Genomic DNA, 24,692 nt, shown 5'->3' on the forward strand with positions numbered 1-24,692 from the left:
AACATTTACAGAGATTTTGGGTTTCCATTCATTCATTGTTGCACTATTCTCTCTACCCTCCTCCCAGTTTGTTCTTGTCCAAATGCCACAGTGCTTGTCAAAGCCAGTTCTGATTAATCTTCTTTGTCAGTGTGTCCTTTGCCATTCCCTATCACTCCTCCCTGAGAGAGACTTCACCCTGAGTCATAAGGAAAAGGGGATGGCGTATTCTCTTAGCTACTTCCTGCTGAAAAGGGACGCTGTGGGTTTCAGGGTGAAGATCTTCTCTCACTACTCTAAAGGGCCCCTTTGGCAGTAGGAAACACATAGACTATTATGGAGATTGAGTTTGGAATTTAGATGCACTCTTATTGATTGTGCTTGGCCGTACATGTTCATATCCTTGAACATGTTCATATCGTGGGGGTGTTGCAACCTAGAAGACACAAATTTGACTAACAAGTTATAAGTACATGAGTCCAGAAATTATGGAAAAGTAAAAGAAAAGATTCTTTCATTGTTTTACAAACCCTCCCCCAGGTCCCCTCCACCATGTAGCCCTAGCTCTAGTCTCCTGTGATGACAGAAATACCTAGTTATATATCTCTTTTAAACAGTTTTCTCCCTCCTCTGTTTCAGTGCAGTATACATTATTGAACCCATCTTACTCAGTCTCTCCCCAACCCCAAGGACAGTCCCATTCTACAACAGTGGCATCATGTAATATTTGTCCTTTTGTGACTGGGATATTTCACTCAGCATAATGTTCTCCAGAGTCAACCATTTTGAATAATATTGCATGAGTTCCTTGTTTTTTAATGCAGCATAGTATTCCATTGTGCGAATATACCACAGCTTCTCTAGCCATTCGTTTGTTGATGGGCACTTAGGTTGTTTCCAACTCCTTGCTATTGTGAACAAAGCTGCAATAAACATGGGTGTGCATATATCTGCTTGGATGTCAGCTATGGTCTCTTCAGGGTATATTCCCAGTAGTGGAATTGCTGGGTCAAATGGTATCTCTATTTGCAACTTTTTGAGAAAGCGCCATACTGCTTTCCACAGGGGTTGCACCATTTTACACTCCCACCAACAGTGAATCAGGGTTCCAGTTTCTCCACAACCTCGCCAGCATTTGTTGCTTGCTGTTCTGTTAAATTTTGCTATTTTGACTGGGGTGAAATGATATCTCATAGTTGTTTTAATTTGCATCTCTCTTAGGGCTAGGGATTTTGAGCATTTCTTCATGTGTTTGTTAGCCATCTGAATGTCGTCTTCGGTGAAGTGCCTGTTCATATCCTGTGCCCATTTTTCTATTGGATTATTTACCTTTATCTTGTTATGGTGAAGTCTGATACTGTCTTTAGGTCCAGGCATCAATGGAGCAAGAGTCAATTGCTTGGCCAGTTTGGGGGGTGGGGCAGGGGAGGGGTGAGAAAGAGGAAGAGAAAAATGTAACATAAATGCAAAAATCAGTTTTTCTTCTGTGATGGACTTTTTGTTGTTGTTGTGATTTCACTGAAGGTTTACAAAGAATTTTTTCATTTCTCATACATGCTTTGTTCTACTTCAGTACCCACAATCTAATCACATGTTCCTCGCTTATTTCTTGTAAATCTGATTGCCATTAGTCTTTCTAAACCTCTTTGTGTCCTTCATAGAGAGCTCTGGTGGTCTAGTGATAAGAAGGTGCACTGCAATCCCAAAGGCACCCTGTTTGAATCCATTAGCTTCTCTGCCTCCTGTGCAATTATCTATTTCTGAAGACCCTCTGGAGGGTCAGCTATGGATCAGTTCCAACTCGACGGGCACATAACACCACCATCACTCATTTTATGGTTGGGTTGTTTCTTTTTCTTATCAAGGTTTTTGATACATTTTAGACCCTTGTCAGATTATGTTATTCCCAAATTTTTTTTTCCAACTTGTTGGCTGTTGGTCTATGTGCCACTGAGTTGAAACCAAGTCATAACTGACCCTCCAGGAAGTTTTCAGAAGCTGTAAATTGCATGGGAGGAGACTGCCCATCTTTCTCTCATGGAGCAGCTAGTGGATTCGAACCGTGTGCTTTTGGATTGGCAGCACAATTCCTTACCACTAATCCACCAGAGCTCTGTACTGTTACATAATGACATATAAATGTTTATACTGATAACATAAAATTAAAGCGTACCTATTACAAAAAGGCTTACCAGGCAAGCTAGCAGAACTAGGTTTATTTTCTAGAAAGTATAACCATGCTACAGATCAAAACAACTGAGATATCATCTCATCCCAGTCAGAATACCAAAATTTAACAGAACAACAAACATCAAATGCTGGCAAGGTTGTGGAGAAACTGGAACCCTTATTCACTGCTGGTGGGAGTGTAAAATGGTGCAACCACTATGGAAGGCAGTATGGCGCTTTCTCAAAAAGTTGCAAATAGAAATACCACTTGACCCAGCAATTCCACTACTGGGAATATACCCTAAAGAGACCATAACTTCCACACGAGCACATATATGCACACCCATGTTTATTGCAGCTTTGTTCGCAATAGCAAAGAGTTGGAAACAACCCAAGTGCCCAACAACAAATGAATGGATAGAGAAACTCTAGTACATTCATTCACACAATGGAATACTATGCTGCATTGAAAAACAAGGAACTCGTGAAATATGCAAAATGGATGACCCTGGAGGACATTATGCTGAGTGAAGTATCTCGGTCAAAAGGACAAATATTGCATAATGTCACTGTTGTAAAACAGGACTGACATCAGGGTTGAGGGAAGACAGAAAAGGAGGGGAGGAATGATGGATACTGCATTGAAACAGATGAGGGAGAGGACTGTTTAAAAGGGATGTATGATTCGGTTTTATTGTCATGACAGGAGTCCAGAATGAAGGCTACACAGTGGAGTGGACTTGGGGGGGAGGAATTGTATAACAATGAAAGAGTTTTTTACTTTTCAAGGAAAAGAGTGAATTGGGGAGAAGGGGACGAGCAGGGAGAAAAGTGCAACAATAAATGAATGGAAATCCCAAGCCTTGGTAAACTTTCATTATAATGAATAAAAAAAACCCCAGTAACAACAACAAAAAGAGTGCTACAGGACAGAGTGGTGTTAGTACTGCCAACTAATGGTGGCTACCTCTGTTCACAGGTAATGAAGGGATTCTTGCTCTCATTGCAGTCGAGTGGAGACTGGCTCACAGGTGACCTTCCATTGGGTTTTTGAGGCTGGAAATCGCACAGGAGATTGGCCATCTTTCTCCTGCGGAGTCAGAGAGAATAAAATTAGAATCAGACGACTCCCTGGTAAGTACAGTACCCGCACAAGGAGTATGATATGAAGTGGATCAGTCAGTAGCAGGAACAGGATCACCTTAATATACAGTCCTGTTCTGAAACTACATTGGCCAAAACTTTTCTCCTCTGAAATGTTTTCCAGAAATAGGATTGCTGGATCTTGGCCCCCAATTCCCTTCTAGGAAGTCTTGCCTCTATCATGCAGGCAAAGTGAAGCACTCCACTGAACATCCATTCCAACGGTTGCAGGTCTAGGAGATCACAGTATGCATCCTTTCCCCTAGCAGAGTTCCACGAAGGCAGGGGCTGTGATTTGTCAGTCTAGTGCCCGCCTCTCAGACGGCAGCAGTGGGTAGGCCTCAGAAACCAAGATTCCTCAGCCAGGCCAACGTCAAGCAACTTTACTGTTTCTATAAAGGGAGTGAGCGAGAGAAATGCGGGTGAAAGAAAACCGTTATCTCAGTGCGCTTTGCTTGGTTTTTGAAAGGCGGACCACCTGGCCTGTGGTCAGGACAAACAAGCGTTGGGTAGCCTAGGCCTTCACTGGCCCTAATATCCGCTAGGGCCCATTAATCCGTAGCATTCATATTCCGCCTACTAAACCAGCCCCTCCAGGGCCCAGCCGCTTCTAGTTCCCAAATGACTGCGGGTGGTAGCCAATCGGAGCCTGGACGGGGGTTCCGCCCCCTTTTCCCTGGACGTAACTGACACGAGTTCTCGCCATTAGGTAGAGACACCGCCTAGGCCCCGCCCCAACGCGGCCACCGCAGCCAATGGTGGGCGGGTTCGGGGCCTGACCGAGGCGGGGCGCGGGCGCGGGCGCGCAGGTGCAGCAGCGCGCAGGCCAGCCGGGGAGGGCGGGGCGCGACGTCGGCCGTGCGGGGTCTCGGCGTCGGTGGCGCGCGCACTCCCTCCTCTCGGAGAGAGGGCTGTGGTAAAAGCCGTCCGGAAAATGGCCGCCGCCGCCGCCACCGCGCCAAGCGGAGGAGGAGGAGGAGGCGAAGAGGAGAGACTGTGAGTGGTACCGCTGAGGCCGCGGGCGGGGACCCTTCCTTGGGGGAGGGGGGCAGGGGCGGGACGTGGCGCGGGAGGGGCCCGCGGGCTCGGGCAGCTCGAGCTGTCGGATGGCGTCCCTCCTCTCTACTCTCCCCCTCCCCCGCCTGCCGCCTCCATTGGTGGCTCCCCCTTGGCCCGTCACTCGCGCTCGCTGGTGACCGTCCTCGCCGCGGTCTCGAGGGGCCGCCGCCCGGGCCGCTCCGGCCTTCAGCCCCACTTCCTCCCGCCCTCTCCGCGCATCTCGGCTCCGTGGGCGCCCCTGTTGCCGGGCTTCGTCTGTCGTGGCTGCGCGCGCGTCCTGCCCTTCTCGGGGCTTCGGGCCGAGGCGCCGTCGCGCGCCCGCGCCCCCGGCCTCTCCCCTGGATCGCGCTCTCCTCTCTCCCTCCCTCTCGCGCCCCCTCTCCCGTTACTTCACCCCCCCCATCGGCGCGCGTGCGCAGTCCTCCTCCCGTCGGGAGAGTGCGCCACAAGGGCTCCAGCGCGCTCACCCCCCATCTCCAGGGTTTGCCTCCCCCTTCCTCTCGCCCATTCCACGACTTTCTGCCCCCTCTGGAAGCAAGTCCATCCATAGGCTCCTCTCTCCATCTAGCAGCCAGGAGTAGGCGGAAATTATTGTCCACCCACGAAAGGAACTAGACATCGTGTCCTGGGTCCCACCACTCATGTAAAGGGGTGGCTGTAGTTCTCTTCTGGAACCGTGGGTAGGGAACTGTTTGTCTTGTCCAGAAGCACTTGGGGCTCTTCGCGTGAGTGCGCCCCTGGCAGGGTCAGAGTGCTCTGGGGGGACTGTGACTCGGGATATGAGCGCCCTCCCCTCCTCCCCCCTCACCAGCGATCTTCCAGTTACATAAGTGTAATGGGACATAGTATGTAATGGGCTCCCACAGCCCCGGAGCGCGCGCCCTGCACAAGATCGCCAGGACCAGTTCACAGCATTTAGGTGGCTTCAGTCGATTTTCCTGAAAGTTTATTCTGTCTCCGCTTGGGCAGTGACTGAATCACCCCCGCCAAGGCTCAGATGACTTTGATGTTGCAGTGAAAATGTTTCTCCGGTTTGTGCTGAAGATTAAGGTCATTTTGAAAAGTCTGGAAGGATTGTTCTTACAGGGGAGACGCTGATAAGTATGGACCCTGATGGGAGGAGGCTTGCTTTGTGTCAGTGGCTTCTGTCGGGGAGTGGGTTGTGGGTTCGGGTGTGGGTTGGTCACCACAGAAATGGGCCCCACCACAAAATTGATATTCCTGACTCATGGTCAGGCAGATGTGCACTTGTGGTGATTTTTCCAGTAACAGGAATGGCCTCTCCAGAACCATTGGCGTGCGTGTGTTGGATCAGTGACCCACATTGGTGAGATTATGAGTTGTGATTAAGGGAATGGTTGGTGACCAGGGACATGAAGCTGTGGTGTTGGGGCCACTAGCTAGCCTCAGCTCCATAGGACTCCACAAGTTTTAGGCCTTCTGCTGTCGGGTGGAATTGAAGCATACCTGGGCCCTGTAGTGAAGCCGGACTGTTAATAGGCAGTGATTACTGTAAAGGAAACATTTGGATTCGGTAGCTGGAATTTTCATCTGGATCAAAGTAATTGCAGTCAGTAATAAGATTAACCCACTTGAGTTATGAAATATGCTGGACCTCTGTATCAAGACATGTCCTGGGCGTTTTAGGTCTTTTGGGAATTTCCACCTGAGATTCAGGGAAATAGGCTTGTTTATTTCAGGACTTGCCCTTCTGTTTCCAGTCAAGAAACCCTAGAAACACTTGCTTTTATTTCCTTACCTGAGTCTGAGCGCGTGTGAATCTTAGAAAGTGCACTCAATCAAGATAAGAGTACTTAGCTTTTCTGCCATGGCTGAGCTCAGTTAGCCCAGATGGCCCATTCATGGCAAGTCAGCTGGGTGGCCACACCGCTGGGGTACAATCCGGGGTACCTTCGTGCTTCACTTGACAAAAGTTCTAAGTTTCGTCCATCAGAAGCTAAGATGGGCTGAACTAGGTCTCTGATACCCTTTCCTGGGTAGATGAGGTGGGTGGGCTGCCCTTGCACTCCTCTGTAGCTGCTTGTTTGATCCTAGCCCTTTAAACAGCACCATCCCAAGTCTAATTTTCTCTGGAGATTCCTGATGGCTTCTCAAGGCAGCTTGTCCTTGTAGCTTGAAGAAGCCTTGTACAGCTTGCTTGCTAATACTGCTCTGTCACACTTACTCTATTTCCTGTTTAATATATTTATGTGGAATGCTTTAAATTTAGAGTAAAACTCAGTGCTGGCTAGTGGGTTCCAACTCATCAGGACCTTGCAGGACAGAGCAGCACTAGCCCCTAAAAGTGTCACAGTCATCACCTTCATGGAAGCAGAGCACCTTATCTTTCTCCCCTTGCAGGAACATTTTGCTTAGCAGAGTGTTAGCCACTAGGGTTCCTAAATCTAGGATACTCAAGCATTTTTCCACCTGTGAGGAAAGCAGCCTTCAATAAATCCTGCTTTGATTTTTTTTACTCCCTGAATCCAGAGGTCTGGGGCAAAGGAAGATTAGAATATAGTCTTTAGTTCTTTGTTATTTTTGTTAGGTACCTTTAGCAGAACCATCTTTCTCACACAAAGCAGCTGGTGGATTCAAACTATGTGACTTTGGGTCAGCAGCACAACTTATCCACTAGTCCACCAGAGCTCTCCCTAGTGTTTGTTTACATTTCCCAAATGGAGTCCTGCTCTGCCCACATCTGGTGTAGGGTAAGGGGCAAGCTGTGTGGTTAGGAAAATCAGCTGGCCAGGTGATCCCACCTTATTCCACTCCCCCAACCCACTCCCCTCTTGCATGTGGAAAAAGTCTGTTTCTTCTTCAACCTTGAATAAAGAGCAGCAAAGGTTTCCAGCTCCAGTCTAACTTCTTGGGGACTGTTTTCATAGCAGATGATGTAACTTCGAAGCCTCACTCCGTTCTAGAGTTGCCTGAGTGTTCTCAGAGCCTCGTGCGTAGCCTGGCTCATGCATTCTTTCTGAGAGTGCCCCTGCCCAGGCCTCCATCTGTAGGAACTGCTGCTGCATCCCTGGAGCCCTCCTGAAGAGGCATGTGGCCCAGACCTGCTGCCTTGGAGTGCCCTCAGCACTGACAGTGCAAGCACACACCAGCCTCCTGTGGCAGCAGCAACCACCTTTTTCTTGGGTAGAGCATGGCCCACTCCAGTTGCAAGACCTTGTCCTAATGCTTCTGGATGGACCTTTCTCATTCAGATCGCTGTTGGTCACCACTGTACCTTTATGTAGTTTGGGGTGGAACAAATGGGAGTGGTCACTCTTCTTGGGCTTGCTGTTCTCAGATAAAGTCCTCCTCCCTTTACCTGTTTTGCTTATCTTTTCCAAGGCAGTGTCTCCTATGGAAGCTTTATTCACATACCATTTCTTAACTGTTTTGTTGGTGTGGAGGTGTGAATTTGGGCATGGACAGGGTGTCCCTATGCCCACGTCAAAATTGGGCTCTAGTGCTCCATTAGGTAATAAGCCTCAGTCTTTGTAATCTATCTTGCAAGCCCACTGCTGTTGGGTATTTTCACATGTTCATGTGTCAATAGATAGGTACCTGGCCGACTTGCAGTTCCTACCAGATAGATCTGAGTTCTTGATCTTGCCTCTGGGCTGGTGGGACCAAGCCTGCAAAAAGGATCACTCATGTCTCGCCTTTGGAACCACGGAGGTCATGTATGTGGACCTGCAAGTCATTCCTTTACTGATCTGCTTGCCACCCTGTTCTCATTTTCTGGCACATTTCTTGGTTTTGGTTTGCTTTTAATGAAATCTTGAGTGAATCAAAGATCTGAAACTGTTGGTGCTGGAAAGAATCGTAGTCCAGTTCCCTGAGTTGACAAGTGAAAACACATTGAGGCTTTGATAATTAATGTTTCTCCAGCACACACCCCCCCAGGGTCCTGCTGAGTAAATACCGGGAAATGGCCTTCTAGGGGCTCAGTGTTCTGTGGTGTGAACCTTTGTTTAGAGAATTGAGAGGCCTCATTTAACCAGGTACGCCTCTGGCTAGTTCTAAACCAGCTGTGAACAACTTGATTGGTGTTGCCCTTTCCCCAGGTTTGATTACATAAGTAATTGTTTATAAAAAGAGATTTTAAGACCATACGAGGTGAGAGAGAGAGAGTGAGAGAGAGTGTGTGTGTGTGTGTGTCTAAAGATAAAAGTACTACCTATTGGACTGGTTAGCAAAGGCATCTGAGATTAGCTAATTTAGGGCAATTTAGTCTGCAAAAAGGAAACAGTAATTATCTTAACAGCTAAATACATAATGACAAAAGCTCTGTTTTGGAAGTGGACAAAAGCAAAAGGCCACCTATCAGAGACCCACCTTCCCTTGGATACTGCATGTGACCAAGGTGAAGGGTTTGGAAGTAGCTGGCTTGGGCTTTCTCAAAGCCCTCCGCTTACAACATGTCCTATAACTCTGCAACTTCAGCTACTTGAAAATGGGAGAATTGCTTCCTGATTTCCTGCATTCTTTCTGGGATGGAGTTTTGATACTGTGTGCTCGATTGCACGCATATATTCTTACCCGGAGGATTTCTCTATGACTTGGTGGCAGAGATACTTGCAATTATCCCTGTTGGTAGGCTTTGTGGAGTCACAGTGTTCCCTGAAAGTGACAAAACTTGTGCATGTTGATTTGGACAAAAGTGTGCATGGTTTCATAGTTTCGATTGTAACTATGTCTTACCTGCTAACCATGTACTTGGTTTAGACTTGACTTCTAGCTACCTGAGCCAGGAATTAGCATAGCTCTCGGTCTGTACATTTATCTTCAAGAAGTCCCGAATTGCCCTGGGAAAAAAGTCATGGAGCACAATGGGGACTTTCAACTTACAATTTTCTTTGTTTTAGGCTCCATAAAAGTACAGACTCACCAGTTCCTGCTTTGATGTGACATGTGACTCCCCAGAATACATCTTGCTTCTGTAGACCAGCTCCAACAGGAATCCATGGTAGCTGGGATGTTAGGGCTCAGGTAAGTAACCTTCCTTTTTTTTTTTTTAGTATATGTCCTGGTTTGGCCATCTGTTTTTAAAGAAAAAAAAAAGGAAAAAAAGAGAGCTATCACTCTTGGACAGTATAAAAGTACCCCAAAGACTAAAGACATAACTGTGCCAAACTGTGCCATATAATAAAAAAAAGTCACTTCCCTGAGCCCTGAACGGTCAGTTTGGGTAGGATGTCTTGGTAGCCACAGCGTGATCTGGGGGTGGGAGTCAGAGTTGAGCTGGAACTGGTGAGCAACCACTCCAGTTCACCTTGCAGCAGGTCAGCTGTGTCAGAAGCACTGTCCCTGAGCTCTCCACTTGCTGCTGCACAGCCTCATGGGCTTCAGTTGGGGCTAGTTTGGTTTTGTTGTCCCTACATAACTCACTGATCAACATTTGAGAGTGCCTATAGTACATTGTTCTATGTGGGAGCCTATGTGTGCAGTTCCTTGTAAGAATGACTTCCTGAAAGCTGTCCCAGAACAGCAGTAGCCGTACATACTGCATGCAGGTTCTCACAGTTGGAGATCTAGCTTGTAGAACAGAACACTTCTGGAAAGCTGGGTTACAGGTTACTCTAGGCCTGAAACTTGGGATGGATCAGCTACACCTATGACACCTTTATGGGTGCTTAATTTTTGTGAAATTGACTGTTTTCTTAATTTCTCCATTGCTAATGTTTGATACGTTGAAGATTTCTTTTAACAACTGGTCAGTCTGCATTTGATATTTTCACACCCTAAGTTTCAAGAGTTCAGTGTGGTAAGGCAGAACAGAACCTTCTGTTCAAGTGTTTCAGTTTCTCTTTCTAAGTAAAATTATGATTGATAACATTCACTGCCATTTTGGTTTCGCTTGGAGCCCAGGGAGCGTGTTGTCCTGTACCCTGCAGTGGCTTCTGGTCCCTGAGAAGTAGGCAGCCTCAGTTGTCTGCAGCTGAGGTCCAGGTGGAGGAAGACAGGCAATATGGGAAAAGGCAAAGAACATTACGCCTCTTTCTAGCCCCCATTTTGGTTCCAGTCCTAGTTGTATGACTCAGTTTGTCATTCTCCTCTGCTGTTGGGGGTATGCCCTGGGCCACATGGATAAGACATCCTTTGTGCTCCATTGAATTTGTGCTGGTGGGAGCTGTGTGACAAACACTTGTGCATTGTGCTAGAAATTCTGTTGCCTAAATATAATATGGTGAGTGAATTAATTTCCTCTGGTGGACTTTAGGCCTGGGGTGGCAGTTTGTGATTCTAATGTTCTTTTCTTTTTTTCAGATTACGAATGAGCCTTTTAAAACAGGCAGTAGTGACACTATATAGCTTCTCTTGAGAAATGTAGGAAGATATAAGATATTTTTAAAAATATTTGATTACTTATGAATTGGAAAGACATGGCCCTTTGAGCTTCAAGGAACTTTGAAGAGGATTCTCAGAGGCCAGAGAGAGCCTGGTTTTAGTGGCTGAGTGCTTGAAATCTTTTTCCCCCCATTTCTTAAGAAGGTGCACAAAGAATATGTGCTTTTATAAAGAACTTAAACTATTTACAGTATATTGTTGTCTACCCATAGCTGACCCTCCGGTGGGTTTTTAGAGGTAGAAATCTCACCAAAGGAAATTGCCCATTCTTCTCCTGCAGAGCAGCTGGTGCCCTCAAGCCACATGCCTTTGAGATTGCAGCACAGCTTCTTGCCACTAGGCCACCAGAGCTCCCTATTTACAGTTTAACAAGTTAAAAAAAAAAAGACAGCTTCCTGTTAGTGTCAGGTCCCACTACTAAGAGGTTACACTGTTAATAGCTTAATAAAGCCTTCTAAAGCTTCTCAGACAGTAGGAATTTGGGATGGTAGTAAACATAGATAGCAACAACAAGGGGAGGAAAACTAATCAGTTGATTGAAGGGAAAGGCAATTTATGAAAAGGAGGTTGGTAAAGGAAACAAAATAGATGGCAATAGTAGCAATAAAATAAATTGTGAAAGAAATAATGAAATTGCAAATATGTATACAGACTGTGGCTCTTTGGGCCAGGACAGCTCTCTGCTCCCTTTTTTCCGGTAGCGGTCTAGCCCAGTGGCCTGTGGTGGTGGTGATTTGTCTCATGTTGCCCTGTTGATTTCCCCAGTGGTTTGCTATTCAAGAATGCTATGTAAAACTTTCTTAGGAACTATATTTCTGAAGAAACAGCTGCCCAGCTATGGAGGTGCTGGTGCATATCAGCATGTGGCCTTCCAAAATGGCTGTACTGCTCCTGGGACAGCATATGAGAGTGCCAACTTTTCATGCCCTCATTAGGTCTTAGTGACCATCTTTATGCTCCTTGGTTACTGCTGAGATTGAATAAATCATTGGCCATTTATTTTGCCTTAGGAATTGTTCATTCGCGGTTTGTGAGGTTCCTTTGAAATCCTTAAGGTTTTTTTCTTTTCAGTTGATTGGGTAAGGAGTTGTGCTGCGAATCCAAAGGCAAGAGGTTTGAATCCAGCAGCTGCTCTGTGAATGCTACAGCACATAGCAACAATTACTTAATAATGCACTGAGGATATTTTTGTCCTGCAAATATTTCTCCTAGTCTTTAATTTTCTTTGCTTAAAAATCCACCACAATATACATAAACAAAATATAAATGAAAGGTTGTGTAAAACACAATGTATTTGCATGAAATAAAATGTACATGGTGATAAAATATTAATTAAAAAATTCCCTTATGTAGTTGATGCATGTAAAAGAATACAAATAAGTTCCCTATATTTTTATGTGGTTTTTAAAAAATTACTTTGGATGTTTTTTGAGTTTTTTTTTTATTTCGTTTTAAAATTTAGTGAGGTCTAAATCCAGTTAGTCTGTCATATATATTTATTAAATAAGTCTTCTCTTTTTCCACCTTTATCATATGCTAACATTTTAAAGTGAAAAAATAAGTCTCTTACGTCCTTCCACACACCCCCATGATTGCTCTTTCTAAAATTTTTCTTTGTGAGACTTAATGTCAGGACCATTGGCAGATAACCATTTATTCATCCACTAGTGAATATTTGGCCACCTGATTTGAGCCAGGAATGGTTCTGAGCCCTAGAGACTGTGCTGCCATCATTGAGGTGGAGAGGATACCAAGGTAATGTTGCTAGCTAAGGTGCTTATTCTAGAAGATTTAAGAAAAGAACAGCTCTTCATAAAAGTGTGTCTTACATAAGCTAAAAAGAAGCCAGAGGGGATGTGAATGTGTGTGTTTAAATTTTTTATGTGTATATGTTAGAGTTTAGGGTAGACTGCAACATAAGCATAGTTTGTTTTCTAACTGGTATAATTGCAAGCTGGTTTTTATCTTGAATTATGATGAGGACTTTTTTATGTTGAAGCAGTTCTATATTCAGTTAGCTTAGTTGTGGAATAAAAGTTACACAGTGACAAAAATGGTAATTTTCTTCTGTGATCATTTTTAAGCTCTGTAAGAGCAGATAAAAATAAAGACTTGGTAAATATACATTTTTAAATCTCTTGTATTTGCGGGAAAGTTTGTAAATCACATTGGGGTATTTTTTTCAAACAATCATTTATAGGCATTACTTATCATTGATTAATGCAGTTAACTTACTGCATTGTCTCTGCAAATTTTTATTGTATATTGTTATTCCTTTCACCCACCTTCTCTGTTTATTAATTTTTTTCCTTTTCTTCCCCTTCCCCACTTAATCCATAATATATGTTCATAATATATATTTGCAGTACATGTAGTGTCTGGTTGCAATAAATATGTTCTTAGGACTGGCTTTGACAAGCACTGTGGCATTTGGACAAGAACAAACTGGGAGGAGGGTAGAGAGAATAGTGCAACAGTGAATGAGTGGAAGCCCAAAATCTCTGTAAATGTTTATGAAAATTAATAAAATATAATTATAGAAAAAAAATATGTTCTTAGGGGAATGAATGTAATTTTTGTAACTCGGATCACTTAAACCGATAGGATCACATAACCCTTGAAACAGAAGACAAGTCCTTATTGGCACTGTGAATATTTTTCATTTAATGGAGAAGGAATATAAAATTAGTTATTATTGTAAAAAAGGCTTATTGTATAAGACTAGGCTTTTTATTTGTTTGATTTTTTAAAAAAGAATCCAGGATACAGAACAAAATTGAGACATATTCCAAAAGGTTCTATGGCGAAAGATCTCACCTAGTCCACATTCCCCTGGAGGCAACCAGCCTTACCAGCTTTGTGTTAACATCTACAGATACCTATTTTTATATAGGTTTTCAAGTACATACACCCAAAGAGCATGCATACGCAAATAAGGAGGGGTTGTTTATGTAAACTGTGCAAGTTTGTGAGGAATACCCTTTTCAGTTACTTTCTCTAGTGATGAGTGCTTAGGTTTGCACTTTTTTCCCTTGGCTATTGTTTTTATGGTTTTTGGGGTTTCTTGGTTGTTTAGAATTTCTTCTATATGGGTTTACACACAAAGTTCAAATACGTTGTTTTTCACACCAGACCTTTTCCTTTACCATTCCCTCCCTTCACCCATCAAATTGAGGTTTGCACTTTTTAAACATTCCGTCAATACTGTATAACCAGTCTTGTCCACGCATCCTTTCCAGGAGGATTTGCTGAGTCCTAGGCTACATTTTCAGCTTTGCTAATAGTGCTAAATCAAGGCTTAACTGCAGGCTTTAAAAAGGAAAAAAAAACAAGTAGATAAGCAAGCCATAAATTTGAGTTTATTACTGCAGTGCTATTTGTAGAGATTGTTGTTGTTGTTGTTGTTATGTACTATCAAGTCCAAACTGACCCAAAGCTGACCCCTCCAGTGGATTTTCAAGGGCAGTAAATTCTATGGGAGGAGATTGTCCATCATTCTCCCACAGAGCAGCTGGTAAGTTTGAATTATGTTTAGGGTTGGCATCGTAGCTTAACACGAGGCCGAGGCCGCCAGAGCTCCTTATTTACAGAGATTATTGTTTTTGTTGTTGTTATGTGCTGTTGAGTTACCTGTGACTTGTAGCGACCCTCTGTAGACTAGCTCTGAACCCTGCTCTATCCTGAGCCAACAATCTCACTATCTCTGGCACACCTACCCCCAATACTCCATTTGCTGTGTCAGTCGTCCCATACACGATCTTTCTCTCCTCCACCCTTCCAACCATGATAGCCTTCTCCAAGGACTGATTGGTCCCTCCTGGCCATGTGCCCAGAATATGTCAGACAGAGAGCTTCAAAATCCTTAAACTCCAAGAAGCAACTTGGTTTCATCCTCTTCAGGACAAGCCTTTGGAAGCAGGAGTGGCATCTGCTTCCTAAACAACATGCCTCTGGAAACTATGAACTTTGAGAAATGATAGTTATAGAAAGCCTTCAGGTCTTTTGTTCCTAGGGTCACTAACAACAACAACAGGACAAGCCTGTTTATTTTTTAAGAGATTAGAGAGCTGTTAATGGGAAAAGAGAAAGTCTGTGAGCAATTAGAACTAGCAAGCAAAACCTTGGTGTCCTTATTTCACAAATGTAACCCTGTGGATAGGACCTTCAGTTAGTTTTTGTTTGTGACTCTTGAAGACAGTGAGATGATTGCTTTTGGAGAACCTACCTCTACTGATGCATCCCACTGTATAAAAGTGTTCTCCCTCTTTTGTGTTGGGTGTGATTACAACCAGTTTGATGTTACTACTTTTGTGATTTTTCACTCCAGATACTGGTTTGTTGATCTTACAAGCTCCTGGGCGCTCAGATCCCTGACAGGCAGCTACTTTACAAGGTGTGGCTATGTTAGCAAAGTACTGGATGTTAAGTGATAACCAAAAACTGAAGAGGGATATCCTACCTAAAGGGAGGGATCAAGGAAAGAATTCTGAAAAGTAGCTCATGAAATCTGAAGGAGAAAGGGACCAGGAGAGGAAGTTTGAGTGGGGAGATGGATTTTCAAAGCGTCCAATCTACAGTACCAAGGGTGCCTAATGGGCTCAGCTTTCTTTCCAAGCAACTTCACATTCCAAGATATTCCCTGGGCCAAAAATGCAAGACCCTCTGCCCACCATCCTATTCCCTTTCTACCTGCTTTGCAGGGCATTTTTGTGAGCTGATTTCCCTGCCCCTTCTATCTGGAGCTGACTTGGGTACCAATCCCACTATTTCCTTCTGACCTTAGTTTTTCTTTAATAAGACTTGTGGTGAAGGGAGCAATGCTGATGCAAACTCCAGCGTGTTGGCGACCAGTGGTTTATGTTTCACATCCTCAGCTCTCATCTGCCCGCTGCTCTCTATTCGTACCCCTCTCCCCTGAGCTCCATGCTCCCAGCTATGCCTCCACCCCTGTCCTCCTAACTGGACAGTCTACCCAGGTGGCGGGTACGTGTACACCTACCACTCAGACTTCATGTATGTCACCATTTTGTCCTATTTGTATCAGCTTGGTTTCATGGTATTAAAACATTACAGAGCTAGGGCGCTCTGGTGGCCTAGTGGCAAGAAGCTACACTGCAATCCCAGAGGTACGCAGTTTTGTTTTGTTTTTTTTTTTTTATTTTTATTTTTGAGAGGTACGCAGTTTGAATCCGCCAGATAATCTGCTGGAGAAGGAGGGACAATCTCCTCCTGTACCAGTCAGATCCAATTTGATGGTACACACACAAAAAAAATAATAAAGTTTTTTAAAAAACCATTACAGAGCTAAGTCCCAGGTTACCTTCCATATTCTCCTCTTCCTCTCGGAGGGGCCTTTTGTCACACCTGAGTCTGCTGACAGTGTGATAATCCACAGTGTACATAGTCCTGCAGCTAACTGCTCCACTCAGCACCTGCCTATGGGATTGATCTGGCCTGCTGTACAGAGATGTAGTCCTAATCCCATGTCTCTTTGTGCCATATAAACATTTTGTATAATGTAAGCTCCACACAAGCCCTGAAGGAGGCGGCTTGAGATCTTGGTGATGTTTATATCCTTGGGTCCTGTTAACTGAGAAGATATTTTTGTTTCTGTGTTTGCAAAAGCTATCTACAAAAAAGGCACCTATTTTCTAGACTTAATCATAGGACAGTCCACTGGCTTTATTTGTAGACTTGAAAGACAGCAAAACAAGCTTCTGAGAGACACATACTTCCCTTTGAGTTGGGGTTCTTGCCTCCTCTCAGCTTCCCCCTGCCGCTGCCAGCACATGAGCTTGCTTGCGATCTTCATGTGAACCCTGACTGAAACTCTAAACTGGCTGGGTTTTCGAGTGGGGCTTAGACTTCAGCATTACTCTGATAAATTTTTGAGTTTGAGTCTTGGTTGGTTTTGGTTTTTTTGGGGGGTTGTGGTTAAGTTTTTTTGTGTGTATGTGGTTGGTTTTGGGTTTGTTTTTTTTCTGGTTTTCCTACATCTATTTGTTAGATCATTTTTAAGTATGAATTCCCATGTGTTTCTGGTTTTGTGTTTTTGTAAACAGCAGAAGGTATTAGTCCGTATTAAGTACTAATTTCCTCTAATATTTTTGGCTGTTTCTGGACTTACACTTGGCAAATAAAATAGCCAGGCGTCTGCAGTGACAGTTTGTCTTTTTGTTTCTTTGATTCTAAAATAAATAATTCTAGTAGGGGGTTTTTCCTATCTTTGAAAGAATATTGACGTGATAGAAGTCATTAGTATTTAAGTCATTAGAGACAGTCGCAACCACTCTCTAAGCAGGGTTACTTTAGCTTGCGAGGAACTGGATGTCTTTACTACCTGCCTAGATTGTTTAAAACAAAAAGGAAAACTTACAGTATTTATTTTACACTCAGTGTGTGTGTGCGCGCCGCGCGCACTGTCAAATTTAATCCGACTGGCACAGGAGGAGATTGCCCCTCCTTCTCCAGCAGAGCATCTGGTGGATTCGAACTGAACACCTTTGGGATTGTAGCACAGTTTCTTGCCACTAGGCCAACAGAGCTCCCTTTATTTTACACTTCGCTTTAAGCTGCAGAAGTAAAGCATCATTATAGAAAACTTGAATCCTGCCTACAGTAAACTATTATGAAAATAACTTATATTTGTATAAATGTAAATAATATTGTATATAAATATATTTTTACATTTATATTTATATTTTTATATTTTATATATATATATAAAAACCCTAACCTGCATATAGACACAAAGATTAAAAATTCTAATCACTCTAAAAATTCTACCATGTGGAAAAACAGCTGTTGATATTTTGATGTGTGTCTGTCTAGATATAGAGTTTTCGATTTCTTCCAGGGATGAATGTGGGCTACAAACTGCCTTATTGTTAGTAGTATCTCTGACTATCTTGTCAGCGTGATAAGAGATTGCTTCCCATCATCTTACAGTTGTCAGAAATATTTTTAAATATGATTTATGCTTAACACCACTTGAAAATTAGGGCAGTCATTAGATTCACCTCCATTTGTTATTAATGCTTCATCAAAGAAGCACATATTACTCTCCCATTAATGTTTTGTTTCTTCATTTCTATGCATTTTAAAATACTCTTCTGAGAAAGAACCCATGGCAAAAGAAAGTTTTAAAAAGATTATAAATGACCTCAGAGCTGCAGTTAAAAAGCAGTCAGTCAGTGCTGAGCATGTGGGTCAAGTGGAGGAAAGAAGACAAGGAAACCCTGACTGCACAGACAGCATGTGGGGCAAACACCATTTCCAGGCATGTGTGATGTTTCCAGAGAACATGCAGAGCATAAAGGTTAACACTGTGCAACAGTGCTTAGTAGCACATAAATTGACTAGTGAAGAAAATCCCGAATGTTATCTGTGCCATTAACTTTTCAAACATCCTTCCAGAGTCTTGCCCCTATACCTGTGTGCATGTACACTTGGTTTCAGATAAATAGGATCGTAAGTGTATGCTATTACCACTTGCCTTCCCCCCAGCAATATATTGTTGCTTTATGTCATACAGATTGATATCCCTTTTTGCCAAAATGAAAATAATTTCATTGATGTTTTAATTCTAAAAACAGTGGTTTGTTTAATAAAAATGTATTCATAAGATGTACAAAGAGGAAAATGAAAAGTTACCCATAGATCTACCACCTCCTCTCTGGTTCATGTTTTTATGTCCTGGTTCCTGCAGTGGTGTGACATTTCATTGCATGACTGTGCCTTCATGTAGTGAAGAGACATTTCCATTCTATCTGCCTCTTTATGTGGGCTGGTACGTCTGTGTCTCACACCTCTTTCCTAAGCCTTACCTTTGAGGGAGGGCATCCTTGACATTTCCCTTGGGTTGTTAATAACAACAGTGCAGCCCTGGTGGCATAAATGCAGCAACTCAGGTCTTTGTGGTTTGCAGAACTGACTCATAACAGTGGGTTTTCAAAGGCTGTAAATCACACAGGAGTCAAACGCCCATCTTTTTTCCTACAGAGACACTAGTGGATTCAGTCTACCTGCCATTTGTCTGCAATGCAACTCCTTACTAGACTACCCAATATGCCTAGTAGTAAGGAATTGCACTGCCAACCCAAAGGCCTGTGGTTCAAATCTGCCAGTTGCTCCACAAGGAAAAGATGGGCAGACTCCTCCCACACAATTTACTGCCTTTGAAAATCTGGTGAAGGGTCAGCTATGAGTCGGTTCTGACTCAGTGGTACATAGCAACAAGAATCAGAAGGTTGGCAGTTCAAATCTACTGTTTGCTTCATAAGAGAAAGATTAGCACTCTCCTGTATAGATTTCTCAGCCTGAGAAACTCGATGGGGGTGCCATGAGTTGGACTTGAATTCCTGGCAGTGGAGTCCCAAGTAGAACTCCTTTACTCCTGCCCCTACTCCGTCTTAGTAAATAGTATCAGTGTCTGTATCAGTATTCAGTTTTTCAGTCCAAACACCTAGGAATCACCCCTGTGGAAGGAAGGAAGCAATGTAGAAGCTGAAAGCTGAGAATTGAAAGCTGTAGGCAAGGTGCAGGGTGGTGGAGCACACTCCAGATGAAAGAGAATGTGTGAAGACCCTACCCCCACCCCGAGAAACCTGAAGGAAGTTTCATTGGGAGTGTGGAGGCGTTGCAGTGATGAGAGGGATGGTCAGGGGTAGAAGGTGTTAGAGAGTTTTAAATTCTTTTCAAAAATATTACAGTCACTTGGTAATAAGTCAGATCAAAAGAGTAATGAGGTAAACAACAGTCTCTCCTTTCTCATCCCTCTTCTGTATTCCAGAGATGATTGTTTTTAACCATTTCAGCTTTTAGTTCCTTTAATAGCTACCATCAGAACTAACTAATATGCTTATTTCTCTCTTTTGGCTTGACAACTTGAGGGAATCATACCAACTCCCTGAAATGAAAAAAAAAGATGTCTTAGTTTTTGCATTACCTCCCCTATATCAAGATTTCCTACCCATGTTTTTACCTTAAACAATCTTGCTTGCTCATCAGCTTTAGTCTGTAGTCTTTATGTTGTTGTTGTTGTTGTTATGTGCCATCAAGTCACCTGTGACTCATAGCGACCCTATGTACAACAGCCCTAAACCCTGCTCTTGCCATTCTTATTGTCTCTGACACACCTATCCCCATTACCCCAGTCACTGAATCAATCCATCTCATCAAGGGTTTTCCTCTCCTGCACTGTCCCTCCACCCTCCCAAGCATGAAATCCCTCTCCAAGGACTGGTCCTACTTTATAACATGTCCAAAGTATGTCAAACGAAGCTTCAGAATCCTTGCCTCCAAGGAGCAGCCTGGCATCACCCTCTCCAGGATGAACTTGTTCTCCCAGCAGTCCATTCAGTACCCTTCTCCAGCACCACAGCTCAAAGGCATCAACTCTCCTTCTATCATCCCTAGTCATTGTCCAGCTCTCTGATGAATAGTAAGGACTCTATTTTCTTGCTACCTTTACCTTCTAAATGCCATAACTGAATATAAGATCTGTATAATTATTAACATCTATGTTTTTGCCCTGTAACCACATCTAAGTTAAACTAATTTTAGAAATTGAAAAATCAATAAACATTCTCACTGCTCTACATGAGCAAATATTCATGGTGAGGCCCCACACTACTAGCTGCTCCATGGGAGAAAGATGAGTAATCCCTGAAAATCAATTTACTGCCTCTGAAAACCTGCTAGAGGGTTAACTGAAATAGACAACAACAGTGTTTACTGGACTACTGAAAGAAGAATAGCCAATCAAGCTCAAATGGATTCTCTCTTCTCAAACCATCATCTGCTTAAAACAGTTGCCAAAATTGAATCTATTTCCTCTTTAGAACTTGGCTTTCTTGTTTAGCTTTGGTGTTTTCTCCATTGCTTTTTGGTAGGTTTTTTATTTGTTTGTTTGTACTTGTGTGATGTCAAATTGGTTCTGACTGACACAGGAGGAGATTGCCCTTCCTCCAGCAAAGCAGAGTGGATTTGAACTGTGAGCCTTTGGGATTGCAGTGCACCTTCTTGCCACTAGGCCACCAGAGCTCACCTCTCCATTGTTTTTAATTGCCTTTCTTTTAAATGTTTCTTAATGTTTTAAAATTCTCTCAATTGTTTCCTGTGATTATGTTTTTTTAACTCCCCTCCCAAAGGCCTTTTATCCAGCCACTCTGTTTGGGTTCTTTTTATTTTTTTTTTAATTTAGTGTGTGTGTGTGTGTACCGTCAAATTGGATCTGACTGGTGCAGGAGGAGATTGTTCCTCCTTCTCCAACAGAGCATCTGGCGGATTTGAACTGCTCACCTCTGGCATTGCAGTGCAGCTTCTTGCCACTAGGCCACCAGAGCTCGCCACCACTCTGGTTTTTCTCCTGCAAGCATTTTCTCTTCAAGATTGCGCACAGCTGACACCCTGAACCTTTCTTTAACTGATCTCTTGTGTTGCAGCCACTATCTCTTAGAACTCATGTTTTCCTTTTGCTTCGCTTACCCCACTATTTTCTGGACTAAGTTAAGGTACCTGGATAGCAAATTTAAGTGGGTACTGCTCTTGATTCTGTACTCACGCCTTATTCCTAACAGAGCCCTGATGTTTTCCATCTTTCTTCTGATTGCTAGTTCAGAAAGGACCCTTATATATCACATTTACTTTGGCAACTGGTATTTTTAAATATAATTTTTTATACACAGCAAAAATACACCAATTCAGTAATTTATCCATGTACAATTGTAGGACATTGACTACATTCTTTAGGCTGTGTGACCATCTCCTCTTCTGAATTGTTCCTCCCCTGTTAGCAAAACTCACTGCACCCCAGATTCCTTATTTTTTACATAAATAATGCTTTGTATAATTTTTGGCAAACCACACACCACTCATCCACATTAGTTGCCTGTGTACACCGTGTGTACATGGGCCTGTTATTTGAGGGAAATACGATAATCTTCCACATTTGTCAACTGGTATTGATGATCAAGGGTGAGTGTAAAATGGTCTAGTCAGACTGAAGGAAAGGGCTTATCTTGTAAGTGCTTGGAAGACATTTACTAACTGGATAGAAATAATGAAGTTGCTTCTGGCAGTGTTTTTTTTTTTAACTTCAGACTAAGAACCAAGCTTAGAGACAAGGTTTATATATCAAGAGTGATGGGTCAAAAATGTAAAGAACCAGGTTCTTGATTCTCTTAGCTAGTAATTGCACAGCGAGGGAAGTCTGCCTTATCTTTGAACTTCCAGTTACGTGTGATAAGGAATTTTCTTACTGTTTAAGCCAGTTTCTGTGACTTGAAGCCTAAATTGTTATAATGGGTAAGTTTTCCAAGTCACTGCACGTCTGAAATGCCCTTATTATGCTCTTATGCTCAGTTAGCTGAGTAGGATTCCAAATTGCAAATCTTTTTCCCCGGATAAACTTTAAAGGTGTTGCTCCCACTGTTTTCTACCAGGCAAAGCTACTCAGGACATAGAGACCGGGTATCAGTCTGTTTATGATTCTTTTCTAGGCAGCTCTGGTGGCCTAGTGGGGTAGGTGGTTCGAATCATAGCTGATGAGCTTGCTCGTGGGTAAAAGTTGGGCCATCTTCTCCCTGTGTGATTTACAACCTCTACAGACCCACTTGAGTCCAACCCAGCCTGATAGCAGTGCACAACAACATGGTTCTTCTGTAGTACGTCACCTTCCCCCCCCCCCCCGAGGAGTTTGGGATCTCTTTCTTCAGTGAAATTTCACAAGTTATTAGGCGCTATCAGGTTGACTGATTCATTGCTACCCTAAGAAGAAAAGATAGAAATCTTGCCATACCCTACTCGGTTCTCACTGTCTCTGAAATGTTCCACACCACTGTTACAGTCGCTGTGTCAGTCCATCTTGTTGTGAATCTTCATCTTTCTCTGATCTTCTACCTTTCTTAGCCCGGTGGGTCATTCCCCCCCCCCCGAATTGGCCTCACCTGACAACATGCCCAAAGTATGTAAGACCAAGTTTCACCATTCTTGCATCTAAGGAGCACCTTGATCGGACTTCCTCCAAAATAGAATTGTTTGTTCTTTTGGAAATTCAGTTTATTCAATACTCTTTGCCAGCACTACTATTCAAAGACATTGATTCTTCTTGGGCTTCTTTATTCATTGTCCAGCTGTCAGATGCATAGGAAGCAATTGAAAAGACCAAGACTTGGATCAGGTGATATCCTTGCTCTGAAGGACTTTAGAGAGGTCCTTAACAGTAAATTTTCCCAGTGTAACACTGTGTGCATGATTGACTCTTTTTCATCTATTGTGTACCTTTCATTCAATCATAGTACCTTTGTCTCTTGTCAATTCTTTATTTTTAAGCTATTTTACTTTCTCATTCTTGTGAGTGCGGTGGCCTAGTGGGTAAGGTGTGATGTTGCCAACCCAAAGACAGATGGTTAGAAAGCACCAACTGCTCATCAAGAGAAAGATGTTCATTATCCTCATGTGCATTTTATAGCCTCTGAAAACCCCCTGGAGGGTCAGAAATTAGTTAGTTCTGGCTTGATGGCACATAGTAACAATGACATGTTGGCCTTCTATCTAAGTCTGCTCTCATCTATTCCACGTATTGATCTGTTTTGATCTGAATTTTGGACTATCTAGACTTTATTTCAGCCAAATCCTTTTTTGCTAACTTATTAATGAAAAATCTATGTACCACGTGGTTATCTTCAATAATTGTTAAGGGAGCTCTGGTGGCCTAGTGGCAAGAAACTGTGCTGCATTCCCAAAGGCACACAGTTCAAATCCATCAGATGCTCCACTGGAGAAGGAAGGGCAATCTCCTCCTGTGCCAGTCGGATCCAATTTGATGGTACTCAACAAGGAAAAAAAAAGAGAAGAAAAAGAAAAAATAATTATTATCTTTTCGTCTAGATAGATGTATTTTTTTTATCCGTGTGTGAACTATTTTGTGTGTGTGTGTGTGTGTGTGTGTGTGAACTATTTGAGGAAAAACAGCTGTAAACATCCATTAATTCGAACATGAAATGTACAAACTATAAGTGTAGGAAAATTGGAAGTTGTTGAAACTGAAATGGAACATATAAAGATCAATATTCTAGGTATTAGCGAGCTGAGATGGACTGGTATTGACCACTTTAAATCAGATAATTATATAATCTATGCAGAGAATGAAAAAAATGAGGAAGAATGTTGTTTGACTCATAGTAAGAAAACATCATTTCATTATCTATCCTGAAGTACAATGCTGTGATAGGATACTATCCATACTCATACAAGGAAGACCTGTTAGTACAACTGTTTCTCAAATATCCACACTAAACATCAAACCAAGGATGAGGAGATTGAGGAATTCTACCAGCTTTTGCAGTCTGAAATTGACCAAACATACAGTCAAGATACATTACTAATAATTAGTGACTGGAGTGCAAAAGTTGGAAACAAAGTATGGAGTGCAAAATTGGAAACAAAGTAGGATTGGTAGTTGCACATTATGGACTTGGGGAGAGAAATGAGGCCGGAAATTGAAAGATTGAATTTTGTGCATTCAGTGATTCCTAACAAGTACCTTTTTTAAGAAACGCAGATGGCGTCTATACACATGGACTTCACCTGATGGACTGCTCAGGAATCAGATTGACTACATCTCTGGAAAGAATTATGGAGAAGCTCAATATTAGCAGTCACGACTAGGCCAGGGAACACCATTGCACTCCTGTGCAAGTTCAAATTGAAGTTGAAAATTTTTAAAAGTCCACAAGAACCAAAATAAAACTTAATCTTTCTCCCCTGAATTTAAAAAACCATCTCAAGTGAGACACCACGTTTGGGGTGAAGGCAGACCATGTCAGGAACAGATTTGAGACATTAAACACTGAGTATTGAAGACCAGAAGAATTATGGGATGACATCAAAGACCATGAAGAGAGCACAAGATCACTACACAGACATGAGAAAGGAAAGACCGAAATGCATGTTAGAAGAGACTGAAAATAGCACAAGATCATCAAGAAACCAAA

General features: G+C 42.9%; 1 protein-coding gene across 2 annotated transcripts in view; it reads left to right on the forward strand.

The window, feature by feature from the left end:
- The first annotated feature begins 4,166 nt into the window (after window positions 1-4,166).
- The window catches only part of MECP2 (methyl CpG binding protein 2 (Rett syndrome)), a 75,271-nt gene continuing 54,745 nt past the window's right edge, over window positions 4,167-24,692 (forward strand). Inside the window, exons 1-2 of one of the 2 annotated variants that reach the window (XM_006899928.1) lie at window positions 4,185-4,287; window positions 9,213-9,336. In XM_006899928.1, coding sequence (XP_006899990.1) covers window positions 9,311-9,336 — 26 coding nt within the window. In that variant the 5' untranslated portion in view covers window positions 4,185-4,287; window positions 9,213-9,310. Of the gene's footprint in view, window positions 4,288-9,212; window positions 9,337-24,692 lie in introns of both variants that reach the window. The other variant, XM_006899927.1, reaches the window with a different exon arrangement.

This window comes from Elephantulus edwardii, unplaced genomic scaffold (genome assembly GCF_000299155.1).
Source record: "Elephantulus edwardii isolate Elephantulus edwardi_28Jun2011 unplaced genomic scaffold, EleEdw1.0 scaffold00269, whole genome shotgun sequence".
Lineage (NCBI taxonomy): Eukaryota > Metazoa > Chordata > Mammalia > Macroscelidea > Macroscelididae > Elephantulus > Elephantulus edwardii.